The sequence below is a fragment of the Thamnophis elegans genome, chromosome 16 (assembly GCF_009769535.1).
Source record: "Thamnophis elegans isolate rThaEle1 chromosome 16, rThaEle1.pri, whole genome shotgun sequence".
NCBI classification, from domain to species: domain Eukaryota; kingdom Metazoa; phylum Chordata; class Lepidosauria; order Squamata; family Colubridae; genus Thamnophis; species Thamnophis elegans.
The window spans coordinates 18,377,812-18,396,324 of record NC_045556.1 but is presented as its reverse complement, the minus strand read 5'-3'; the positions used below and the strand labels follow the sequence as shown (position 1 = coordinate 18,396,324).

The 18,513-nt window shown below is 42.6% G+C and overlaps 1 protein-coding gene across 6 annotated transcripts in view; it reads left to right on the top strand.

The window, feature by feature from the left end:
- Positions 1 to 17,478, top strand: part of SPG21 (SPG21 abhydrolase domain containing, maspardin) — a 34,964-nt gene extending 17,486 nt beyond the window's left edge. For 5 of the 6 annotated variants that reach the window (XM_032233013.1, XM_032233014.1, XM_032233012.1 and 2 more), the window contains 7 exons: positions 6,635 to 6,796; positions 8,851 to 8,931; positions 11,622 to 11,767; positions 13,325 to 13,433; positions 15,085 to 15,192; positions 15,952 to 16,092; positions 16,721 to 17,478. In XM_032233013.1, the coding sequence (XP_032088904.1) occupies positions 6,635 to 6,796; positions 8,851 to 8,931; positions 11,622 to 11,767; positions 13,325 to 13,433; positions 15,085 to 15,192; positions 15,952 to 16,092; positions 16,721 to 16,846 (873 nt within the window). In that variant the 3' untranslated portion in view covers positions 16,847 to 17,478. The remainder of the gene's footprint in view (positions 1 to 6,634; positions 6,797 to 8,850; positions 8,932 to 11,621; positions 11,768 to 13,324; positions 13,434 to 15,084; positions 15,193 to 15,951; positions 16,093 to 16,720) is intronic. The other variant, XM_032233018.1, reaches the window with a different exon arrangement.
- Positions 17,479 to 18,513: the final 1,035 nt, after the last annotated feature.

Below are 18,513 nucleotides of genomic sequence, written 5' to 3'. Positions count from 1 at the left end.
GTTGGAGAAGAAGTCGTCATCCTCAATAAATATAAATACATTTAAAAAAACTAAATACGAAAAGAAGTAATCCACGGAAATTTAAAACAATTGTTAAGTTTTTAGGGTACTGCAATACTAAACTTCTAAATCATCTTTTTCCCAGACTAGAGCAGATTACCTTACAGGTAACATTTCAGTTGGATTTTAGGTAAAATATCTGATTTGTAGAACTAGCTCAATAGCACAAGAAAGGTGCCAGCTTCTATTTTGCCGTACCTGTTCAAACAGTCACTCGCCTGAACATTTTAATTTATCCTGATTGAGCGAGATAAGGACGCTCCCAGGTTTCCAGAGACACGACAGCTAGCAGCTAATACTGCGGCATAATTAATGAAATAGGGGACTTCAGCACATTGTACCAAAAAGGTCTCAAGTATTCTGTGCTCAGATAACCTGAAAATTTGCAATTCTTTTTGGTTTTGTTTCCAGAACCTTTGAGACTTATTTGTATATCCTGTCTGAGAAATAGCCACATTTCTCTTTATATTTCTCACTTGACAGAATCTCGGAAAACATATCTAAAGTGAAGGGCAAAACCCCTGTGTGCCACATGATCTTCATATGATTAGCCTCCCGTTTGGACTCTCCCTTGTTTGTTCTTGGCTAATAATTGTAATTCAGAGAGGAGCAAACATGGATTTGGGATTTGGATTTAGCAGTAAGCTAACTGTGGAGCAAGATCTGATTCAGTTCAGATAGTTAAGCAAATACTTGTCTTTGCATGACAAAAAGACATTTGGTTTGCTATTTACCTCCATATCTTTCTTGGCAGCTGCTGCTTAATTTATATTGGGCCATATTATCCTTGACTCGCTTTTTAGAGGAGTTCACTTTGTTTTGGAGAAAAGCAGCAAGGAGGATTAAGGGACTGGAGGCTAAAATATGATGAAGAACACTTGCAGGAATTAAGCATGTCTAATTTAATGAAAAGAAGGACATGGGGAGACATGATAGCAGTCTTCCAATATCTCAGGGGTTGCCACAAAGAAGAGGGAGTCAAATGATTCTCCAAAGCACCTGAGGATAGAACAAGAAGCAATGGATGGAAACTAATCAAGGAGAGAAGCAACTTAGAACTGAGGAGAAATTTCCTGACAGTTAGAACAATTAATCAGTGGAACAGCTTGCCTCCAGAAGTTGTGAATGCTCCAACACTTTAAGAAGATGTTGGATAGCCATTTGTCTGAAATGGTATAGGGTTTCTTACTTGATCAGGGGTTTGGACTAGAAGACCTCCAAGGTCCTTTCCAACTCTGTTATTCTATATTACTTTAATATAGTCCAAATAAATCACATTGATTGTTTTAAAAGTCTTCTTGAAGCTTTTCCTTTCCCTTTTTGGTTAAATAACCCTAAATAAATTTTACACACACACTTTTTTTATTTACTTACTTATAGGCGATCCTCAACTTATAAACATTTGTTTAGTGACCGTTGGAAATGATAAAGGCACTGAAAAAAGTGACTTATGACCATTTTTCACACTTAACAACTGTTGTAGCATCTCCATGGTCACATGATCAAAATTCAGAGGCCCGACAACTGGCATGTATTGATGGACGGTTTCAGTGTCCCAGATTAATTGATTACCTTAAGTGAGCTTTTTTTGTTTTCATCTTCAGAAACCTGCTCAGATTAAAAGTCCAAAATATGAAAAATGTAAATTGGGCTGCCATATTGCTCCAACTCAGTTGGCAATATAAGATATTTTTCAGAGTATAAGATGCACCTTCCCTCCCCCAAAAAAGAGGGTGAAAATCTGAGTGCGTCTTATATACTGAATACAGCATCTTCCGAAATCCCACCCCATTTGCAAAAATGGACGTGCAGAGCAGTGATGGGTTCCGGATTCCGTCGCAACTGGTATGCTGTGCACGGGGCCAGGCATCCTAGTCAGGCACGTGCACTGTGCACACATGCACACGCCACCGCCCTGTGACACCCAGCTGCTCAGCGGAGGTCATGCAGGCACTGTGCGGGCGGGCGCAATTGGCTGGTCGCGTTATCAACAGCTATGGAACGCAGGTGGGCCAAACGAGCCACCACGTACCGGTATGGTGTCTGCTGCTCCCAGATACTACCGGTACGGCCATAGCAGGCCGTACCACCCGGAACCCACCACTGGTGCAGAAGGTTTGGGAGGCTTGTAGAGCATTGGTGGGGGCTGGGAAGGGCAAAAAACTGGCCATATTTGCCCGTTTTTGGCCGCCCCAGCCCCCAGAAACGCTCTACAAGCCCCCCCCCAAACTGAGGCGTTCAGAGGGTTTGGGAGGCCTGCAGAGTGCAAAAACTTTCTTTTAAAATTTACTTCTTCAAAATCATGGTGCATCTTATAGTCTGAAAAATATGGTAATTTAAAAAAAAAATTACAAGTGGGACATATTTGTAGAATTGCTCTCGTGGGGCTACTGAGGATGAAAATTAAGTTTCTGGTGGCTTTTCTGCTGAAACATTTTGAGGTTGAGAATAGCAATAGCAATAGCAGTTAGACTTATATACCGCTTCATTGGGCTTTCAGCCCTCTCTAAGCGGTTTACAGAGTCAGCATATCGCCCCCAACAACAATCTGGGTTCTCATTTTACCCACCTCGGAAGGATGGAAGGCTGAGTCAACCCTGAGCCGGTGAGATTTGAACAGCCGAACTGCTGAACTGCAGTCAGCTGAAGTAGCCTGCAGTGCTGCACCCTAACCACTGCGCCACCAGAAGAAGAAATGTCCATTGAGCTTGTGACTTCCTTGTTCAGTGAAAAGGAAGTCGGACTTTTCTAATCTACCCTGGAGGGTGAAACCTTCTTATGCCTGTAGACTTATGATTTGCCAGTGCACAGTTCGGCAGCTGGGGGAAAAATTGGATTACTATTTCAAGCCTGTTTGTTTCTTAATATCTTCGTTTTCAAAGTGGAACGGTTTCAGTGCTCATGTGATGATCACCAGTTTCTAAGAGCAAGCGGAAGTGAAGCTTCAGTTGGTTACGTTAGTTTTTGTTGTTGTTGAATTGCAGTTGTTTGAGGAAAAAAACAAAACACTTGGGTGGGAAAAACAATGCAGGATAAAAGAAACTTGATATGTCATTGTGGCCAGATGCAAAGTCAATAAATCCTTAAAACACTGTTGCAAACCCATTGGAAAAGCACACTGTAGGTCGTAATGATTTAATTTTTCGTGCCTTGTGTTACAGAACGTCGTGAGATAATATGATACTGTCTAGAGATGGTGGATTGCTTTTAGGATTGGCAAGTTGGTGTGACCTGAATGGGCAAAATTGTGGTTTTCAGTAATAAAAGCAGTTGATTTTTATTTCACAACCTCACTGTTTCCTCCAGATTAGACGGAAGTGACATGTGTCCACTGTCTTTTTTTTTTTGTCTCTATTTGAAAAAGATGACCACCCTCTTCCCCAAATAATTTAATTTTAAAACGAGAGGGTTGTTTTTATATTCATCAAGAGGAAGATAATAGAAGCAAACAAGGTTCCTTTTTGTCTAATTTCCTTTGGGAAGCAAGTGGGAGGAATTAAATGAAAGTTCTCTTAGCCTACGCAAAATATAGTAATACTGATGTCAACTGAATGGAGCCTCTTGGGAGCCTCTCTCTGAATGGAGACATTCCTGTCTTGTAGGAGTTCAATTGTATGACCACAATTGAGCTCAAAATTTATGTTGTTAAATGAGATGGTTGTTAAGTGAGTCTCACCCCATTTTACGACCTTTCTTGCCACTGTTGCTAAGTGAATCACTGCAGATGTTAAGTCAGTAATACGGTTGTTAAGCGAATCTGGCTTCCCCATTGACTTTGCTTGTCAGAAGGTCGCAAAAGGGGATCGCGTGACCCTGGGACGCCGCAGCCGTCGTAAATATGAGTCAGTAGCCAAGCGCCTGAATTTTGATCGCCTGATCCTGGAGATGCTGCAGTGGTTGTAAGTCTGAAAAACTGGTCATAAGTCACTTTTTTTAGAGTGCCGTTGTAACTTTGAATGGTCACTAAACGAACTGTTGTAAGTCAAGGACTACCTGTTCCATCTTTCTCATCCTTGGGTCTTTAGGCTTTATTCCGACTGCCACTCCCATGTGCTTGGCCGTATCAGGCTGGGAAGGATAGCACAAGAAATTATTTGTCAGCACGCGTTGGCAATTTTTTTTCCCCATAAAGTTTTTTATTTTTCATTTTCATAAGATATAATCACATGTATACTATTACATAGCTGTTCTGACCCCCTTCGTCCCACACCCACACTCAGAGCCAAAGCTAAGTTACGGCATTTAATTGACAGACAGGTCCTTGGCAGCAAACCAACACAGATAAGTCGTGGCAGCAATCCAGCCTGCCAAGCTCACAATTCCAAGCTCACATTAGTTCCTGCGTTTACTTCTGCAAGAGGGGCGTGTGCACAAGCAGACTTTTTATAGTCTGGAGAGGAGCCTAATGACTACCAGTTGAGTGCAATTATCTCCTGTACTTGCGCAACTGTTCCTGACGCCTATTAGCTCTTCGGTGCCGGGCATCCAGGAACAACTCACTGCTGGCTTCTGGATCACACTCCCTTGTCTCCTCCCCACTGGTCCAAGGCTCAGGCACCTCCTGGTGGCCCACCAGTCTCTCTGCGCCCTGCTCAGAGTCGGAACCCTATCCAGGGTCCTCCGCATCCTCCAGAGCCGACTCATAGGGCCCCTTGCTGTCGGAGTCTTGTGGCAGCTCCAAAGGCTCCTGCTGGGCCACAACACATAGCCAACATCGTATTGTATTATTAAATGTTTATATCAATTCATCTTACCATCAACTCCCCAAAAGAAAAAGAAAAAAAAAACATTTATTGGCTCTTTGGCTCTCCATGCACTATATTTATGCGTTCACTTTCTTCTCCCTCTCTCGTCCCCCTCCCTACCTCCTTCCTTCTGTCTGTCCTCCTTCCCTTCTCTATTTTTCCTTCCTCTCTCCTCCTCCTCTCTCCCCTTTTCACTCCTCATTTCTCCTCTTCCCCCCTCTTCCCCTCTCTCCTATTCCTCCTTCCCTTATCTCTCTGCTTTTCTTCCCACTCTTCATCTCATTTGCTTGGTGTATTTCAGCTTCTGAGCAAGCTCCTTTTTATGTTGATGGTATTTATAGTTTCTTTTCAATATACATATTTAATTTTAAACATATATTCTCCTCCCTTTTTAAAAAAAAGAAAAATAGAACAAAAAAGTATACATATATAGTTATTGTACTTTTAACACACACACACCCGCCTAATTTTGGCGTTGGCAATATTTGAGGGCAAAATGTGGTCAGTTTATTAAAAGAGAAATATAATGAAGATACTCATAAGAAGTAAATATGCCCTACCTATCACATGGCAGAATGAAAACCCCCTCTTTTGTGAGGAAGGCTTTGGGAACGCATGAGCTACGAATGTACTGGCACCAGCTCAATTTCATCCAAGTGTGCCCACACATCAGAAAGTTTGCAGGAGATTGTAGGCCACAATCTTGCCATGTGCTTCTCGCCGTCTCCCCAGCAATATTTCCCATCTTGCCAGAAGAGTCTTTAACGTATAATTGCAATGGGATTTCTTTTGAAAACACTCCCAAGTTGTGAGATTGGATCTAAGGTGATCCGAGCTGATTCTTTTACAACCCATCAATTCTTTTATCTGGACATCTGTCAGAAATGGTGTAGGGTGTCCTGCTTGGGCGGGGGGTTGGACTAGATGACCTACAAGGTCCCTTCCAACTCTGTTTTGTTTTGTTTTGTGTTCTGTTCTAGGAGAGACCTGTTGGTCTATGGTACTGAGTGATTACGAACACTTATGCCTTTTAATAAAATCCGGTATTAGTTGGGAAAGATGCTAAAGGGCTCCTCCTGATGTTTTGCACAGCGATGGGATTTCCCCCCCCCCCTTTTTTTTTTGTGATGATACTGATAACTATGATTACAATACTTTCGGTTCTGAGAGAGAAGTAGGCAAAATAAGATCTAAGGACCATTTAATGGTGTTGTTAAACATGACGTTAGGTGTTTTTAAGAGATGACCAATCTGAGGACAGGGTCAAACACATCATTAGTTAGAATAGAATAGGAACGGAACAGGAATAGAATTGGGATGGGATAGAAAGGAATGGAATAGGAATAAGAAGGAATAGAATGGGATGGGATGGGATTGGAATAGGGATAGAATAGGATAGGATAGGATATTCTGGATATTGGAGGTCTTCTAGTCCATCTCCCTACTCAAGCAGGAGAACCTATGCAATCTCAGACAAGTGACTTTCCAATCTCTTCTTAAAAACCTCCACTGGCTAATTGTCCTCACCCTTGGAAAGTTTCTCCTTGATTCCAGGTTGCTTTTCTCGCTGATTAGTTTCCAAGTTCTCACGACCGACCTCAGTCCGAGCTCCCCGTCAATTCCATTAACCCTCATCTTAGTGCCAGTTGGTCTGCAGTATTAGTAGATCAGATTCTTGTACCTAGGCAACATGGAACAAACCTTTAGGGTTTTGAACTCTGCTCTGTTTCTGGCTTCTTGCAGCCCTGAGAGTCTTCAGTTGTACTTGCCAAGAGTCACGACTGCTTAAAGGAATCACCTTTTGGTCCTCTCTGACGCCTGTTTTGCAGATCATTGTAGATGACGACGACAGCAAGATTTGGTCGCTCTACGACGCAGGACCCAGGAATATCCGGTGCCCCCTCATATTTCTCCCACCCGTCAGCGGAACGGCGGACGTCTTCTTCCAACAGATACTAGCCCTGTCTGGGTGGGGTTACAGAGTCATTGCTGTGAGTTTTCTTCGGAACACCGTCCCGTGTTCCGTTTTGTGAACTTGCCTTCAAGGCAGGGGCGGAGGCTTGGGGTTTATGCACTACAGGTAGTCCCCGACTTACAGCCGTTCATTTAGTGGCCACTCGAAGTTACAACGATGCTGGAAAAAGGGACATTGACCCTTTCCCACACGTACAACATTGCAACCTCCCCGTAGTCATGTGATCAGAATTCGGATGTTTAGCAACTGGATACTATTTATGACGGTTGCGGCATCCCAGAGTCATGAGATCCCCTTTTGCGACCTTTTGACAAACAAAGGGGAAAACCAGATCCACTTAACGACCACGCTAAGTTAATAATGATAGTGGTTCACTTAACAACCGTAGCCATCAATTTGCTATCAAATGGGAAAACTCCCTTAAGAAATGTCTCACTCAGCAGCATAAATTTTGGGCTCAAATGTGGTCGTACGTTGAGGACTACCTGTATACCAAATCAACCAGACCTTAACTCAATCACAGCTCCCTTGTTCTTGTACCCAGCAGTCCCCAGTATCTGAATCAGTGGCTGCCATTCTGAATTCTGGTTGGCTTGTTCCAGTCCCACTTGATCTCCTATGAGCCCATATGGCAGGAGAGTATCAATAAAGCTTCATTATGTTCCTGATGCTTTCCTTATTTGCCAGGCCTGGGCATAGCTTGAGCAGTGGAGCCCATCTGAATTTGAAATGAGTTTATTCTGTGGCTGCATAGTCTCCGTAGTATATTTGGAACAAGGAGTGTCTCCCCTTAGTAATGGAGGGCTGGCAATTTACCAATAATTTACTCTCCTCTTTTGACCCCTATTTGGGTAGGGCAGTAATGCCACATCAATACATTTTATATTAGTCTTTGTCTAGATTTAGACTAGGGATGCGGTGGCTCAGCGGCTAAGTTGCTGAGCTTGTCAATCAGAAAGGTCGGCAGTTCGGTGGTTCGAATCCCTAGCGTCGCATAATAGAGTGAGATCCTGTTAATTGCCCCAGCTTCTGCCAACCTAGCAGTTTCAAAGCACATAAAAATACAAGTAGAAAAATAGGGACCACCTTTGGTAGGAAGGTAACAGCGTTCCGTGTGCCTTTGGCATTTAGTCATGCCGGCCACATGACCACGGAGACGTCTTCGGACAGCGCTGGCTCTTTGGCTTTGAAATGGAGATGAGCACCACCCCCTAGAGGCAGGAACGACTAGCACATATGTGCGAGGGGAACCTTTACCCTTAGACTACAATGTCTTAAATTTATATACCGTATTTTTCGGAGTATAAGATGCACCAGAGTATAAGATGCACCTTAGTTTTTGGGGAGGAAAATAGGGGGGAAAAATTCTGCCTACCAGGTATTCATCTGGCTAGCGTTCTTAATCTGATCAGCTTCAGAACATACGTTTGCTGGTTTTGAGCGTGTGTGGGCTTTTTATCCCTTAGTTGGGGATAAAAAACAGCTTCTAAAGCTGATCATTGGAGGGAGCAGCAATGGGAAAGCAGGCAAAGCAGAGAAGATTGCTTCACTTGTTAGCACCTCATTAGGGCTGGGAAAAAAGCTACATTCGGACTATAAGACCCAGCCAAATTTTCAGCCTCTTTTGGGGGGGAAAAGGTGTGTCTTATATTCAGAAAAAATATGGTATTTAGACTTTGGAGTCCACAAAAACAATATTAATGAGTGTACTTGTTGTGAAATTGAAGCTTACAGTATTTACTCAGTTTTTTTAAAAAAATCGCAATTATCAGTAGATTCCCCATTTTAAGAGTTTGAGATGGTTTGGAATTGAAGATGGTTTAGATTAAGATAAATCAATAAGAAAACCATCTATAATCCAACTAACTTCTGCAAGTAAAGCCATCCAAGAGCCATAGGATCTATGGGGATGCTGAGCTTTTCTTCAAGGTGGGATTTCTCCATTTGAGATGCAATTATGCCTCTGCTCCAAGTTCATCAGCTGAAAATGTTCGGAGTCGCAATTAAATTTCTGTAATGGTACACTGCATATTTTCCTCTGTTTTTTTTCTTTTCTTTTTACCATGTTAGTTACAGTATCCAGTTTATTGGGAGATCTTTGAATTCTGCGATGGATTCCGGAAGCTATTAGATCATCTACAACTGGATAAAGTTAGTGCTTACAATAAAATGTTAGGTAAAAAGCCTAGAGTTTATTCATGTTCGTTGGCTTAACCGAAAGAGAAGCTCCTTAGTCCGTACTGAGTCACTAGTACAGTGATGGTGAACATTTTCAGCACTGAGTGCCCAAACCAGAATGCGTGTGCAGGTATGTGCATATGTGTGCGCCCGAGTGCCAGAAACCCGGAGACTACTGGCTGGCATGCGCATGCCTGATTTTTGGGCAGTTTGGCCATTTTCAGGCCGTTTTTTTTGTGCTCTAGTGCCTTTAAAGACCAGCTGGCCACTCTGGCGCCTACGAAGAAAAGTGGCCCAAAGCCATGAAACAACCCCAAATCAGCCTGGAAACGGCCTGGAAAACAGCCTGTTTTTTGTCCATTTTCAGGCACTCCAGCACCCGTGAAGACCAGCTGGCCAGTACGCATGGAAATCAGAAGAGCAGCTGGTTATGGCGCATGTGCCCACAAAGAGGGCTGTGTGTGCTATCTCTGGCATGCCTGCTGTAGTTTCACCATCACAGGACTAGTAGATTAATTTTAGGCATTTGTTTCCTTATCAGATTTCTAAACTGTCCCCTTACTAGGTGATGTACAGAGGCAAACACAATATTGAGACCAGTAGGATCAAAAGCTGTAAAAATATTAACAATTGTGAAGAAAACTGATGTTGTTTGAAAAAAGTGGGACCCCTTGGAATACTTGTTCTGTCTTTCTTGAAACAGACTTGAAACCAAAGACTCATTTCATAAGGGTACGAAAAGAGACTCTTACTTTTAATAGTACTTCAAGTCAAAAACAGAGCATTCCTCACCTGAAACAGAGCTATTTCGAGTGGAAAACGTATCCAAAATAATGCAGCCGCCTGCCTTGCATTTGAAACGGGCTTTTAAATTTAAGGCTTTGACTCAAAACATTCGGCCTGCCCTTAAATTTTAGCATAACGGTTTAAAAACATAGCTTCTGAACCAGTGGTGGGTTTCAAAATTTTTTAGAACCTCTTCTGTAGGTGTGGCCTGCTTTGTGGGAGTGGCTTGCCGGCCATGTGACTGAGTGGGAGTGGCTTGCCAGTCATGTGACCGAGTGGGAGTGGCTTGTCAGTCGTGTGGGTGGGCGTGGCCAACTTGTAAAATGTGGTGAAACTCACTTAACAACGCTCTTGCTTAGCAACCAAAATGTTGCTCAGAAACTCTGGCATTTGAAGCACACAAGCCTTAAAGCTGTCAAGTTACAAGATCCTTGCACCCCTAACCCTTTAGAAAAAAAAACCCAGGGGTATTCAAACTTGACAGCTTTAAGACTTGTGGACTTCAACTCCCAGAATTCCTCCTCTCGCTCTTCATCTTGATGATGTGCGGACGGCGGGGGGAGAGAGCTGGAACCGGTTCTAAACAGCACTGTAGATTTGTGGAACCTCTTCTATAGAAGAGGTTAGAACTGGCAGGAATCCACGCCTGTTCTAAACCGATGCTTGCATAAATGATTTTTTTAAAAAAGTGTACATCAACTTAAAAGGACATTTATGTAAGATCCGGGGTTTGTTTACTGATAAAATGAATATATTTTCACCAAGCAGATGTTGTTTCATTTCTGGGAGGACAGCTATGTTGCATCATAACTGATAAACTTCAGAAACTTTGAATGGAAGGGGAAGTGTTTTTATTTGAAATGATTCATTTCTGCGGATGGGGAAAACCAACGGGAGATGACAGGGATTATAGAATGAAAATGAGAGATTAATTGGAAAGTCCATTGTCTTGAACCTTTAATATGATTTCCGAATTTGCTATACATTGGGGGTCTCCCATCACGGCAACTTTAAGACTTGTGGACTTCAACTCCCAGAATTCCCCAGCTAGCCATGGTTCCCAAGTCTTTAAAGGTTGGAGATCCCTGCTGTAAATGTTTTTTGTTTGCTTCTTGGTCTGTCAGTAGGTGGGAAAAGATCTATCATATTTTTCGGAGTATAAGACACACACACAAAGAAAAGAAAGAAAATTTGGGTGCGTCTTATACACTGAATGTAGCCAAAAACGCGAGGCACGGAAGAGGCAATGGTTTGTGGCAATCCCTGCAGCCTGGAACAGGTGATTGGGGGTATTCCGATCCACCCGCCAATCAGCTGTTCATGCTGAATCAGGCTGCAATAATGTGCTGAAGCTGACCTGGCTTCAGAGAGGAGTTTGCAGCAGCAATCACATTCAGAAAGCACACACAGGTTTCAGCAGGATTCAATAACTTCTCTTTATATAATATATAACACATTAAGTAAATATACAATACCAAAAGCAGGTTTTCCAATGTGGTAGTTCAGCAGAGGAGAGAAGCTTCTCTTTCAGTTTTAGTTTTAGATCTCAGCACAGTATGCAGCTTTAGTATAGAGGAAGCCACGCCCAGGCTCCTGGCTGTCTCCTTCCTTGTTGCTCACACAGCAAATACTGTTTGTTTCCAAACAGCCCTCACACACTGACAGGACGCTAGCCAGATGAATACCAATGGATGCTGGTAGGCAGAGGCAGATTTTTTTTTCTTATTTTCCTCCCCAAAACCTAAGGTGCGTCTTATACCCCAGAGCGTCTTATACTCGGAAAAATACGGTAATTTCCAAGTGCTTGGAACCGTAAAATGTGTTCGATAAAAAGAAAAATAATCACGGGTGTTCTTCTTTCGTTGTTTTGATATTAGGTTCACCTTTTTGGTGCTTCGTTAGGAGGTTTCCTTGCTCAGAAATTTGCCGAGTACACCCACAAATCGCCCCGAGTCCAGTCCTTGATTCTATGCAACTCTTTCAGCGATACCTCAATTTTCAATCAGTCGTGGACAGCAAATAGGTGAGACGCCAGTTCAATAAATCCACTTTTGACTTTTTTTTTAAAGAGAGAAAACCCAGTTAGATGATCATCAGAACATCCCGTCTGTGAAGTTTGGAGCTGGGCAGAATGAGGGCAAGAGTCTCTTGTTGAAAGTAGGGAATGCAGGTGGAAGTTCAGATCTGATGTTACTACGAAGGGTTCGGATGCTGGTTCCTTTCCTTCCAAGGGGTTTTTCAGTTTGAAGCATTTTGCATATTTGTCCATCTCTCCCGTTAGGAGATGGTTATTAGTCAAGATCTCACCTGGAAAAACAACACGTCCCTGGGGATTGGCAAGGCCCAACAGAGGAGAGTCCTGCGGAAAAAATCAGGTGGAACAATGGCTGATGACCTCTTTCTATCAGTCCACGATAGAAAGTGTCCTCACATACTGCATGATAGTGTCGGCGTTCCAAATATCATCCAAAATTAAATCAGAGTCCAAGGCAGAACTTTCCTCAAACTTCCAATTTATTAAGAGAGACATGTTGGCACATCTGTGGAAAACCTGAATCTGAAAGCTTCCTGGGTTTTCCACCCAGTTGAAAGTTCATGATCTTGTCCTCACACCCACAAGTCCATCACATGGTCCAATCTTCCATTGCCATGCTGGCATCTCCACCCATCCAGTTCTGGTCAGGTGCAGAGGTGTGGAGACAAAGAATGACCTTGGGCTTCTAGAAAGGAATGTTTTATTTTGGCAACAACACATTCTATTCCATTCCCCCTCCCAATTACCCCACTAATGAAACAGCATAGTAAAATAATAGAGAGAGTATGGCAGGCCAAAGATCCACAAAGGAATATGACTGCAGGCCTGACAGATAGTATGGTACGCTGATTTAACAGCTGCAGACAGGAAGGCACTACAGAGAGTGATCAATTCGGCACAAGAAACCATTGTTTGCCTCCTAACACCACTGGATGACATCGGCAGATCTCTATCTGCTGATCCTTGGGATGGAAGAGCCTCCACTGCTAGTGAAGCCCCACCCTAGCTCTGGGGATAAAAGGCAGGGGGCGGAGATGAATAGGGGAATTAACTATTCATCTTCCAGCCCGCTGGACTTGTTAGCCTGTAAGAGAAACTTTTTGTTGGGGCTGCCAGAAACCTCAAAATATAACCATACAACATGGCAATTTTGCGCAACACAAAGCCACCATCATTAGATTATGCATATTCAGCTAAGAAGGAAAAGAATAAAAGAAATTAAAATTGGAAGTTACAGAGTAGAAAGCTTTGTTATTCAGTGGTGATGTTCATCATTAAGTAGTCACTAATACTTGAAGTGGCCAATACTAGGCTAAATTCTAGCAACCACCTATGCAGCATGTCTTTGTCTACAATAATGGATAGGATAGTTTAATAGTCATCTGGGAATTGTTAAAAGATGGACAGATCGGCTTTACTAGCATTGTGAAATCAGGTAAGCAGAGGCTGTGTGTAAAGAGATTTTTTTATATTTAACTTGACAATGCAGGGCTTCAACTGAACTTTGAAGTCCTAACTTACCTTTATATTCCCCTCTCTTCCCAGCTTTTGGTTGTTGCCTGCTTTCATGTTGAAGAAAATTGTCCTTGGGAATTTTGCCTCTGGTCCCGTAGATCCTGAAATGGCCGACGGAATTGATTTCATGGTGGATAGGGTAAAGATCCATAATGGTCAAGTTGGTTGCTTGATGGTGTTCTGAAGTTTGTCCAGGAAATAGCAAAATACTGGGTGCTTTGGATAGTCTTTTCTTTTTCCTTTTTCTGTTCAGCGAGGGCATGTGCGCGCGTGTGCAGGTAGTCCTCAACTTCTGTCAATGTTCCTACTGATGGAACCCAAACCAGCAAGCGCCATCGAAACGATCCGCTCTCTTAATGCAAAACTTTATTGAGTACATCAATTCGGCACAGAATGAAAGAAAAACCAACTCTGGCTAATTCCCATGCAATTCAATATATTTAAAGTATAGAATCCTCCCTCCCTCCAATTACATTGTCCAATTAAGTGCCACGGTATCGTTATGAGAAGATGTCTGGAAGGTCTGGCAAACGCCTGCTGAAGTGACCTTGGTTCTCACAGGCTGAGTGCTTGATGGTTACAGTCCACATTCCAATTCCTCCTTCCCTCCCTCCCCCCCATAGTTTGTTGAAAGTGAAAGCAGCATGAGTACGTTTCAAAACTTGACAAGTTCATTTAGTGACCGTTTGAAATTATAATAGCACTGAGAAAAAAATGACTTATTGACTGTTTTGTCATACTTAACGACCGTGGCAGCATCCCCATACTTACGTAATTTTAATTACGTGTATTGTGTTTGTATCCCCTTTCCCCTTTTGAGTTGTTCACCGCCCTGAGTCCCTCCTGGAGAAGGGCGGCATACAAATAAATTAAATCTTAATCTTAAATCTTACATGATTAGAATTCAGATGGTTGGCAACTGGCTCATATTGAGGATGGTCAGTCATAAGTTATTGCGACCATAAGTCAAGTCAATACATACCTAGACTCGATTTTATAACCCTTTTTTTTTTGCAGTGTTTCCTAAATCACTATGGTTGTTAAGTGAATCGTGTGGGGGTCATAAAATTCCCGGGATCATGTGATCACTTTTTGCGACCTTCCGACAAACCAAGTCAATGGAGAAGCCAGATTCACTTAAATGCCATGTTACTAACTTAATTGCTTCACTTAACCACTCTGGCAAGAAAGATTGTAAAATGGGGCCAAATTCACTTAACAAATATCTTACTTAGCAATAGAAATGTTGGGCTCGATTGTGGTCGTAAGTCCATAAAGCTACTAAGTCCTGGCTGTTCCAGCAGGCTGGGGGCTGTTGAAGTATCCAGCCCCACTTCACCTGTGAATGTTGTCGTATTTTAAATTGTTGTATTGTCTTGTATTGTCTTATTTATCCCCTTTCCCTGTTTTATTGTAAGCCGCCCGGAGTCCTTCGGGAGTGGGTGGCATACAAAACCAATAAATAAAATGAAATGAAGGAGTACCTGTATGTATGTACCCTATTTTCCCTAAAATAAGACCTCCCTCAATAATAAGCCCAATTAGACTTATTATCGCTCCCTGCCTCCTGCACCTCAAAAATAATAATAAGACCTCCCCAAAAATAAGGCCAACCGCTTATTTTGGTGGTCAAAAGAAAATAAGACCCAGTCTTATTTTGGGGAAAACACGGTACTAGGAGGAACGCAAGATCCCTTCCAACTTTGGTATTCTGCATTCTATTTCTTGGACATCAGATTTCAGACCCAAATTGATGGTTTTTGTTTTTTGTTTTTCTTAACATTGGACAGCTGGAAACTTTGGGCCAGAGCGAGCTGGCTTCAAGACTCACTCTCAATTGCCAGAATTCCTACGTTGAACCTCATAAAATCCGAGATGTTCCTGTCACCATCATGGATGTGAGCAACCTTGGGCATATTCCTAGCTGATAAGCATGAGATGAAACTGGTTTGGCTGGGTATTGATTAGTGGGGATCTCCAATCCAGAAGGACTGTGGTAGTCGCGCCTGCATCATTTCATGCAAGCATTGGGACCTTCTGGAATAAAAGATAATATAACTCTATAAAGTCCTAGTAAGGCCACACCTAGAGTACTGCATCTAGTTTTGGTCACCACACTATAAAAAAGATGTTGACTCTAGAAAGAGTGCAGAGAATAGCAACCAGGATGATTAAGGGACTGGAGGCTAAAACATACAAAGAACGGTTGCAGGAACTGGGCATGGCTAGTCTAGTGAAGAGAAGGACCAGGGAAGACATGATAGCAGTCTTCCAATATTTGAGGGGCTGCCATAGAGAGGAGGGGGTGAAGCTATTTTCCAAAGCACCTGACAAGGAATAATGGATGGAAACTAAACAAGGAGAGATTCAACCTAGAAATGAGGAACTTTCTGACAGTGAGAACAATCAACCCATGGAACAGAAGTTGTGGGAGCTTCATCACTGGAGGCTTTCAAGAAGAGACTGGACTGTCATCTGTCAGAAATTGTGTAGGGTCTCCTGCTTGGGCAGGGGGGTCAGATTAGATGTCCTACAAGGTCCCTTTCAACTCTGTTAATCTGTTTAAAAAAAGGAGAGAACTTCTGCTTCAGGGAAAGATCCTGGGCTCAATGATAAGGGATGGCAAAACTCATGCTGATGCTGTTTTTGACTTTTAGGTATTTGATCAGAGTGCCTTGTCTACAGAAGCCAAGGAAGAGATGTATAAATTGTATCCCAATGCCAGGAGAGCTCATCTTAAAACAGGAGGCAATTTCCCATATCTCTGCAGAAGTGCTGAAGTAAACCTTTATATCCAAGTAAGTCCTGCTCATTCATTCATCCATCCAATTTATTGTATTTTTTGCTCCATAAGACACACTTTTTTGTCTCCCAAAAGTGGGAAATGTTTGTTCGTCCTATGGGACAAATATTGCCAAAGCCCCACCCACCCACCGCTCCCCACCCTTCAGCTGTTTTTTGGCCTCTGTGCACCCGATTTTGACCTCCACCTATACCTTTTGGGCTTCCATGCATCTCGTTTTTGGCCTCCGCATGCCCCGGGATGTATGGAGGTCAAAAATGGGGAATGTGGAAGCCAAAAACAGGACAGGCGGAGGCCGAAAACTGGACGGGTGGAGGCCACAAATGGGGCTTGTGGAAAACAAAAATGGGGCACACGGAGGCCAAAAACGGGGAGCGCAGAGGCTGAAAATGGGTCGTGCGGGGGCTGAAAATGGGACACACAGATGCCAAAAACGGGAGTGCGTCTTATGGGCAGGTGTGTCTTGTGGAGCAAAAAGTATGGTATATCCGCCCATCTCACAGTTCAGGCAACTCTGAGCAACAGTTTGCTCCCTCATGGGTGAAAGTAGAGTCAATGTCAATGTTTTATGGTTTAGAGGGGAAAAAATGAATAGATTCTACTTCTGTCCGTCTGTCCTACAGATACATTTGCTTCAGTTCCATGGGACCAGATATGCTGCTATTGACCCCTCCATGATCAGCGCAGAAGAGCTAGAAGTCCAGAAAGCCAATCTCCAATCTAGCAACGAGCCAGAACTACCATCGTAATTGGACGATCGGCCATTCTTTCATCTGAAGGGCCCCGCCTCTTTCCTTGTTGGCAGATGTCCTACCCAATCACATCTGACCTTCTCCTTGTCTTTCTCTTTTTCCCACTAAACTGGTTAGAATTGGGTCCTTAAAACTCAGCTGGATGGATTTCATTACATGAAATAAGGCTACAGACACTCGCTCCCGTTTCTGTTTCACACGCTAAGTTTGGATAATAAAAGTTAAGGATGCAACTTTGGAAGACTCATTATAAAGAAAACAAAGCAAAACGAATGCAACTGTCGGAGACAAAACTTTTAGTACCAAAGCCTTCATTACTGTGCTCTTAATCGAGAATAAATCTTTTTAATATATATATATCTATATCTGTACAAATCTATTATCTCCATGCAGAGAGGGCCTACTATGAACAAATTACAGATGCCTGTACGTTCATTTATAATTTGAATATTTAGTTTTAAACTATGTTGGAAGTGTCAATGTTGCTGTTATGTTTCTTTATATACTGCTGCCGCTTAATGACTTGAAATCAAAGGGGTTTTTTTGTAAAATTTATTTGCTATCGTACTTTTGTTTTTGAATAAAATTTTAACTGGGCGTGGGGAGGACCCCAGTTATTCTGCTGTTAAGAATTTGCAAGGTAATAGCTTTGCTTTGTCCTTTAAGGTTTGGAATTTCATACAAATTTTGTAATATCCTGTGTGGTCTGGAGCCCTCCAGTTAGATTAGAATTATATGGATCTCCAGAATTTTCAGTTGTGCTGTTCAAAATTCCTGGAGATTAAAATTCATTGAAAGTAGGAAATGTTTATTGAGACCTGAAATGATTCAGGTTTTTTATAATGTGACAGTTCCCAAGTTTTCAGCAGCTACAAACAAACAAACTACACAAGAGGGGGAAAACCATTTATTTGAAAACCAGATGTTTCGACATTGCTTTTAAAAATACAAAAACGTCATGACATATTTAAGAAAAGTGTACCGTCCATAGATAAAACACTGTCGTGTCAGCACTGGTGAGAACAAAACAACTGTTTTGAAGTTGAAAGTGCATATCTGTACAGCTGGAAACGGGAGTGAATCCCGGGCCCGGGGATCTTCCCCGAGACTTTGGGATCAGAGCAAATAATGATGGAGGCTGGGATCAGCCCCAGGCTTTTCCCCTGCAATTGGTATCATCCCATCACCTGGACAGAAGCTACTTCAAAGTGCAGGAAATGACATAGAAAAACTTCTTCCTGCCTTCCCTTTTGTCAGAGATAACCAATGCCCAAAGAGAGTAAGTGTGTAATGCACCTCCAGGCACCGATCTCAGAGCTGTATCCTCACTCATTGCCTTTTCTGGCAGATCACAGCGAAGGGCCAGCTGGTGTGTAAATCTCTTCCTCAAAGAGAATGACCCAAGGCTGAAAAAGGCTAGGCTAAAGAGGCCCAGATAGAGGCAAAGAAGCCAGCCTCTCACCCTAGCCAGCTCCGTGTGCATAGTTGAGATAAATAAAATGAAAAAATAACAATGGACTACAAAAGTGTTGGCTGACACAGTAAAATGGTTCCCCCTTGCATTCCTAAGCCACCTAGCATTAAATGCCATATGGATTGAGACGGCTGTTCTCCCCAGATGTGGACATCCAAATTTGGAGCAATGTTCAACAAAAGGATGATGT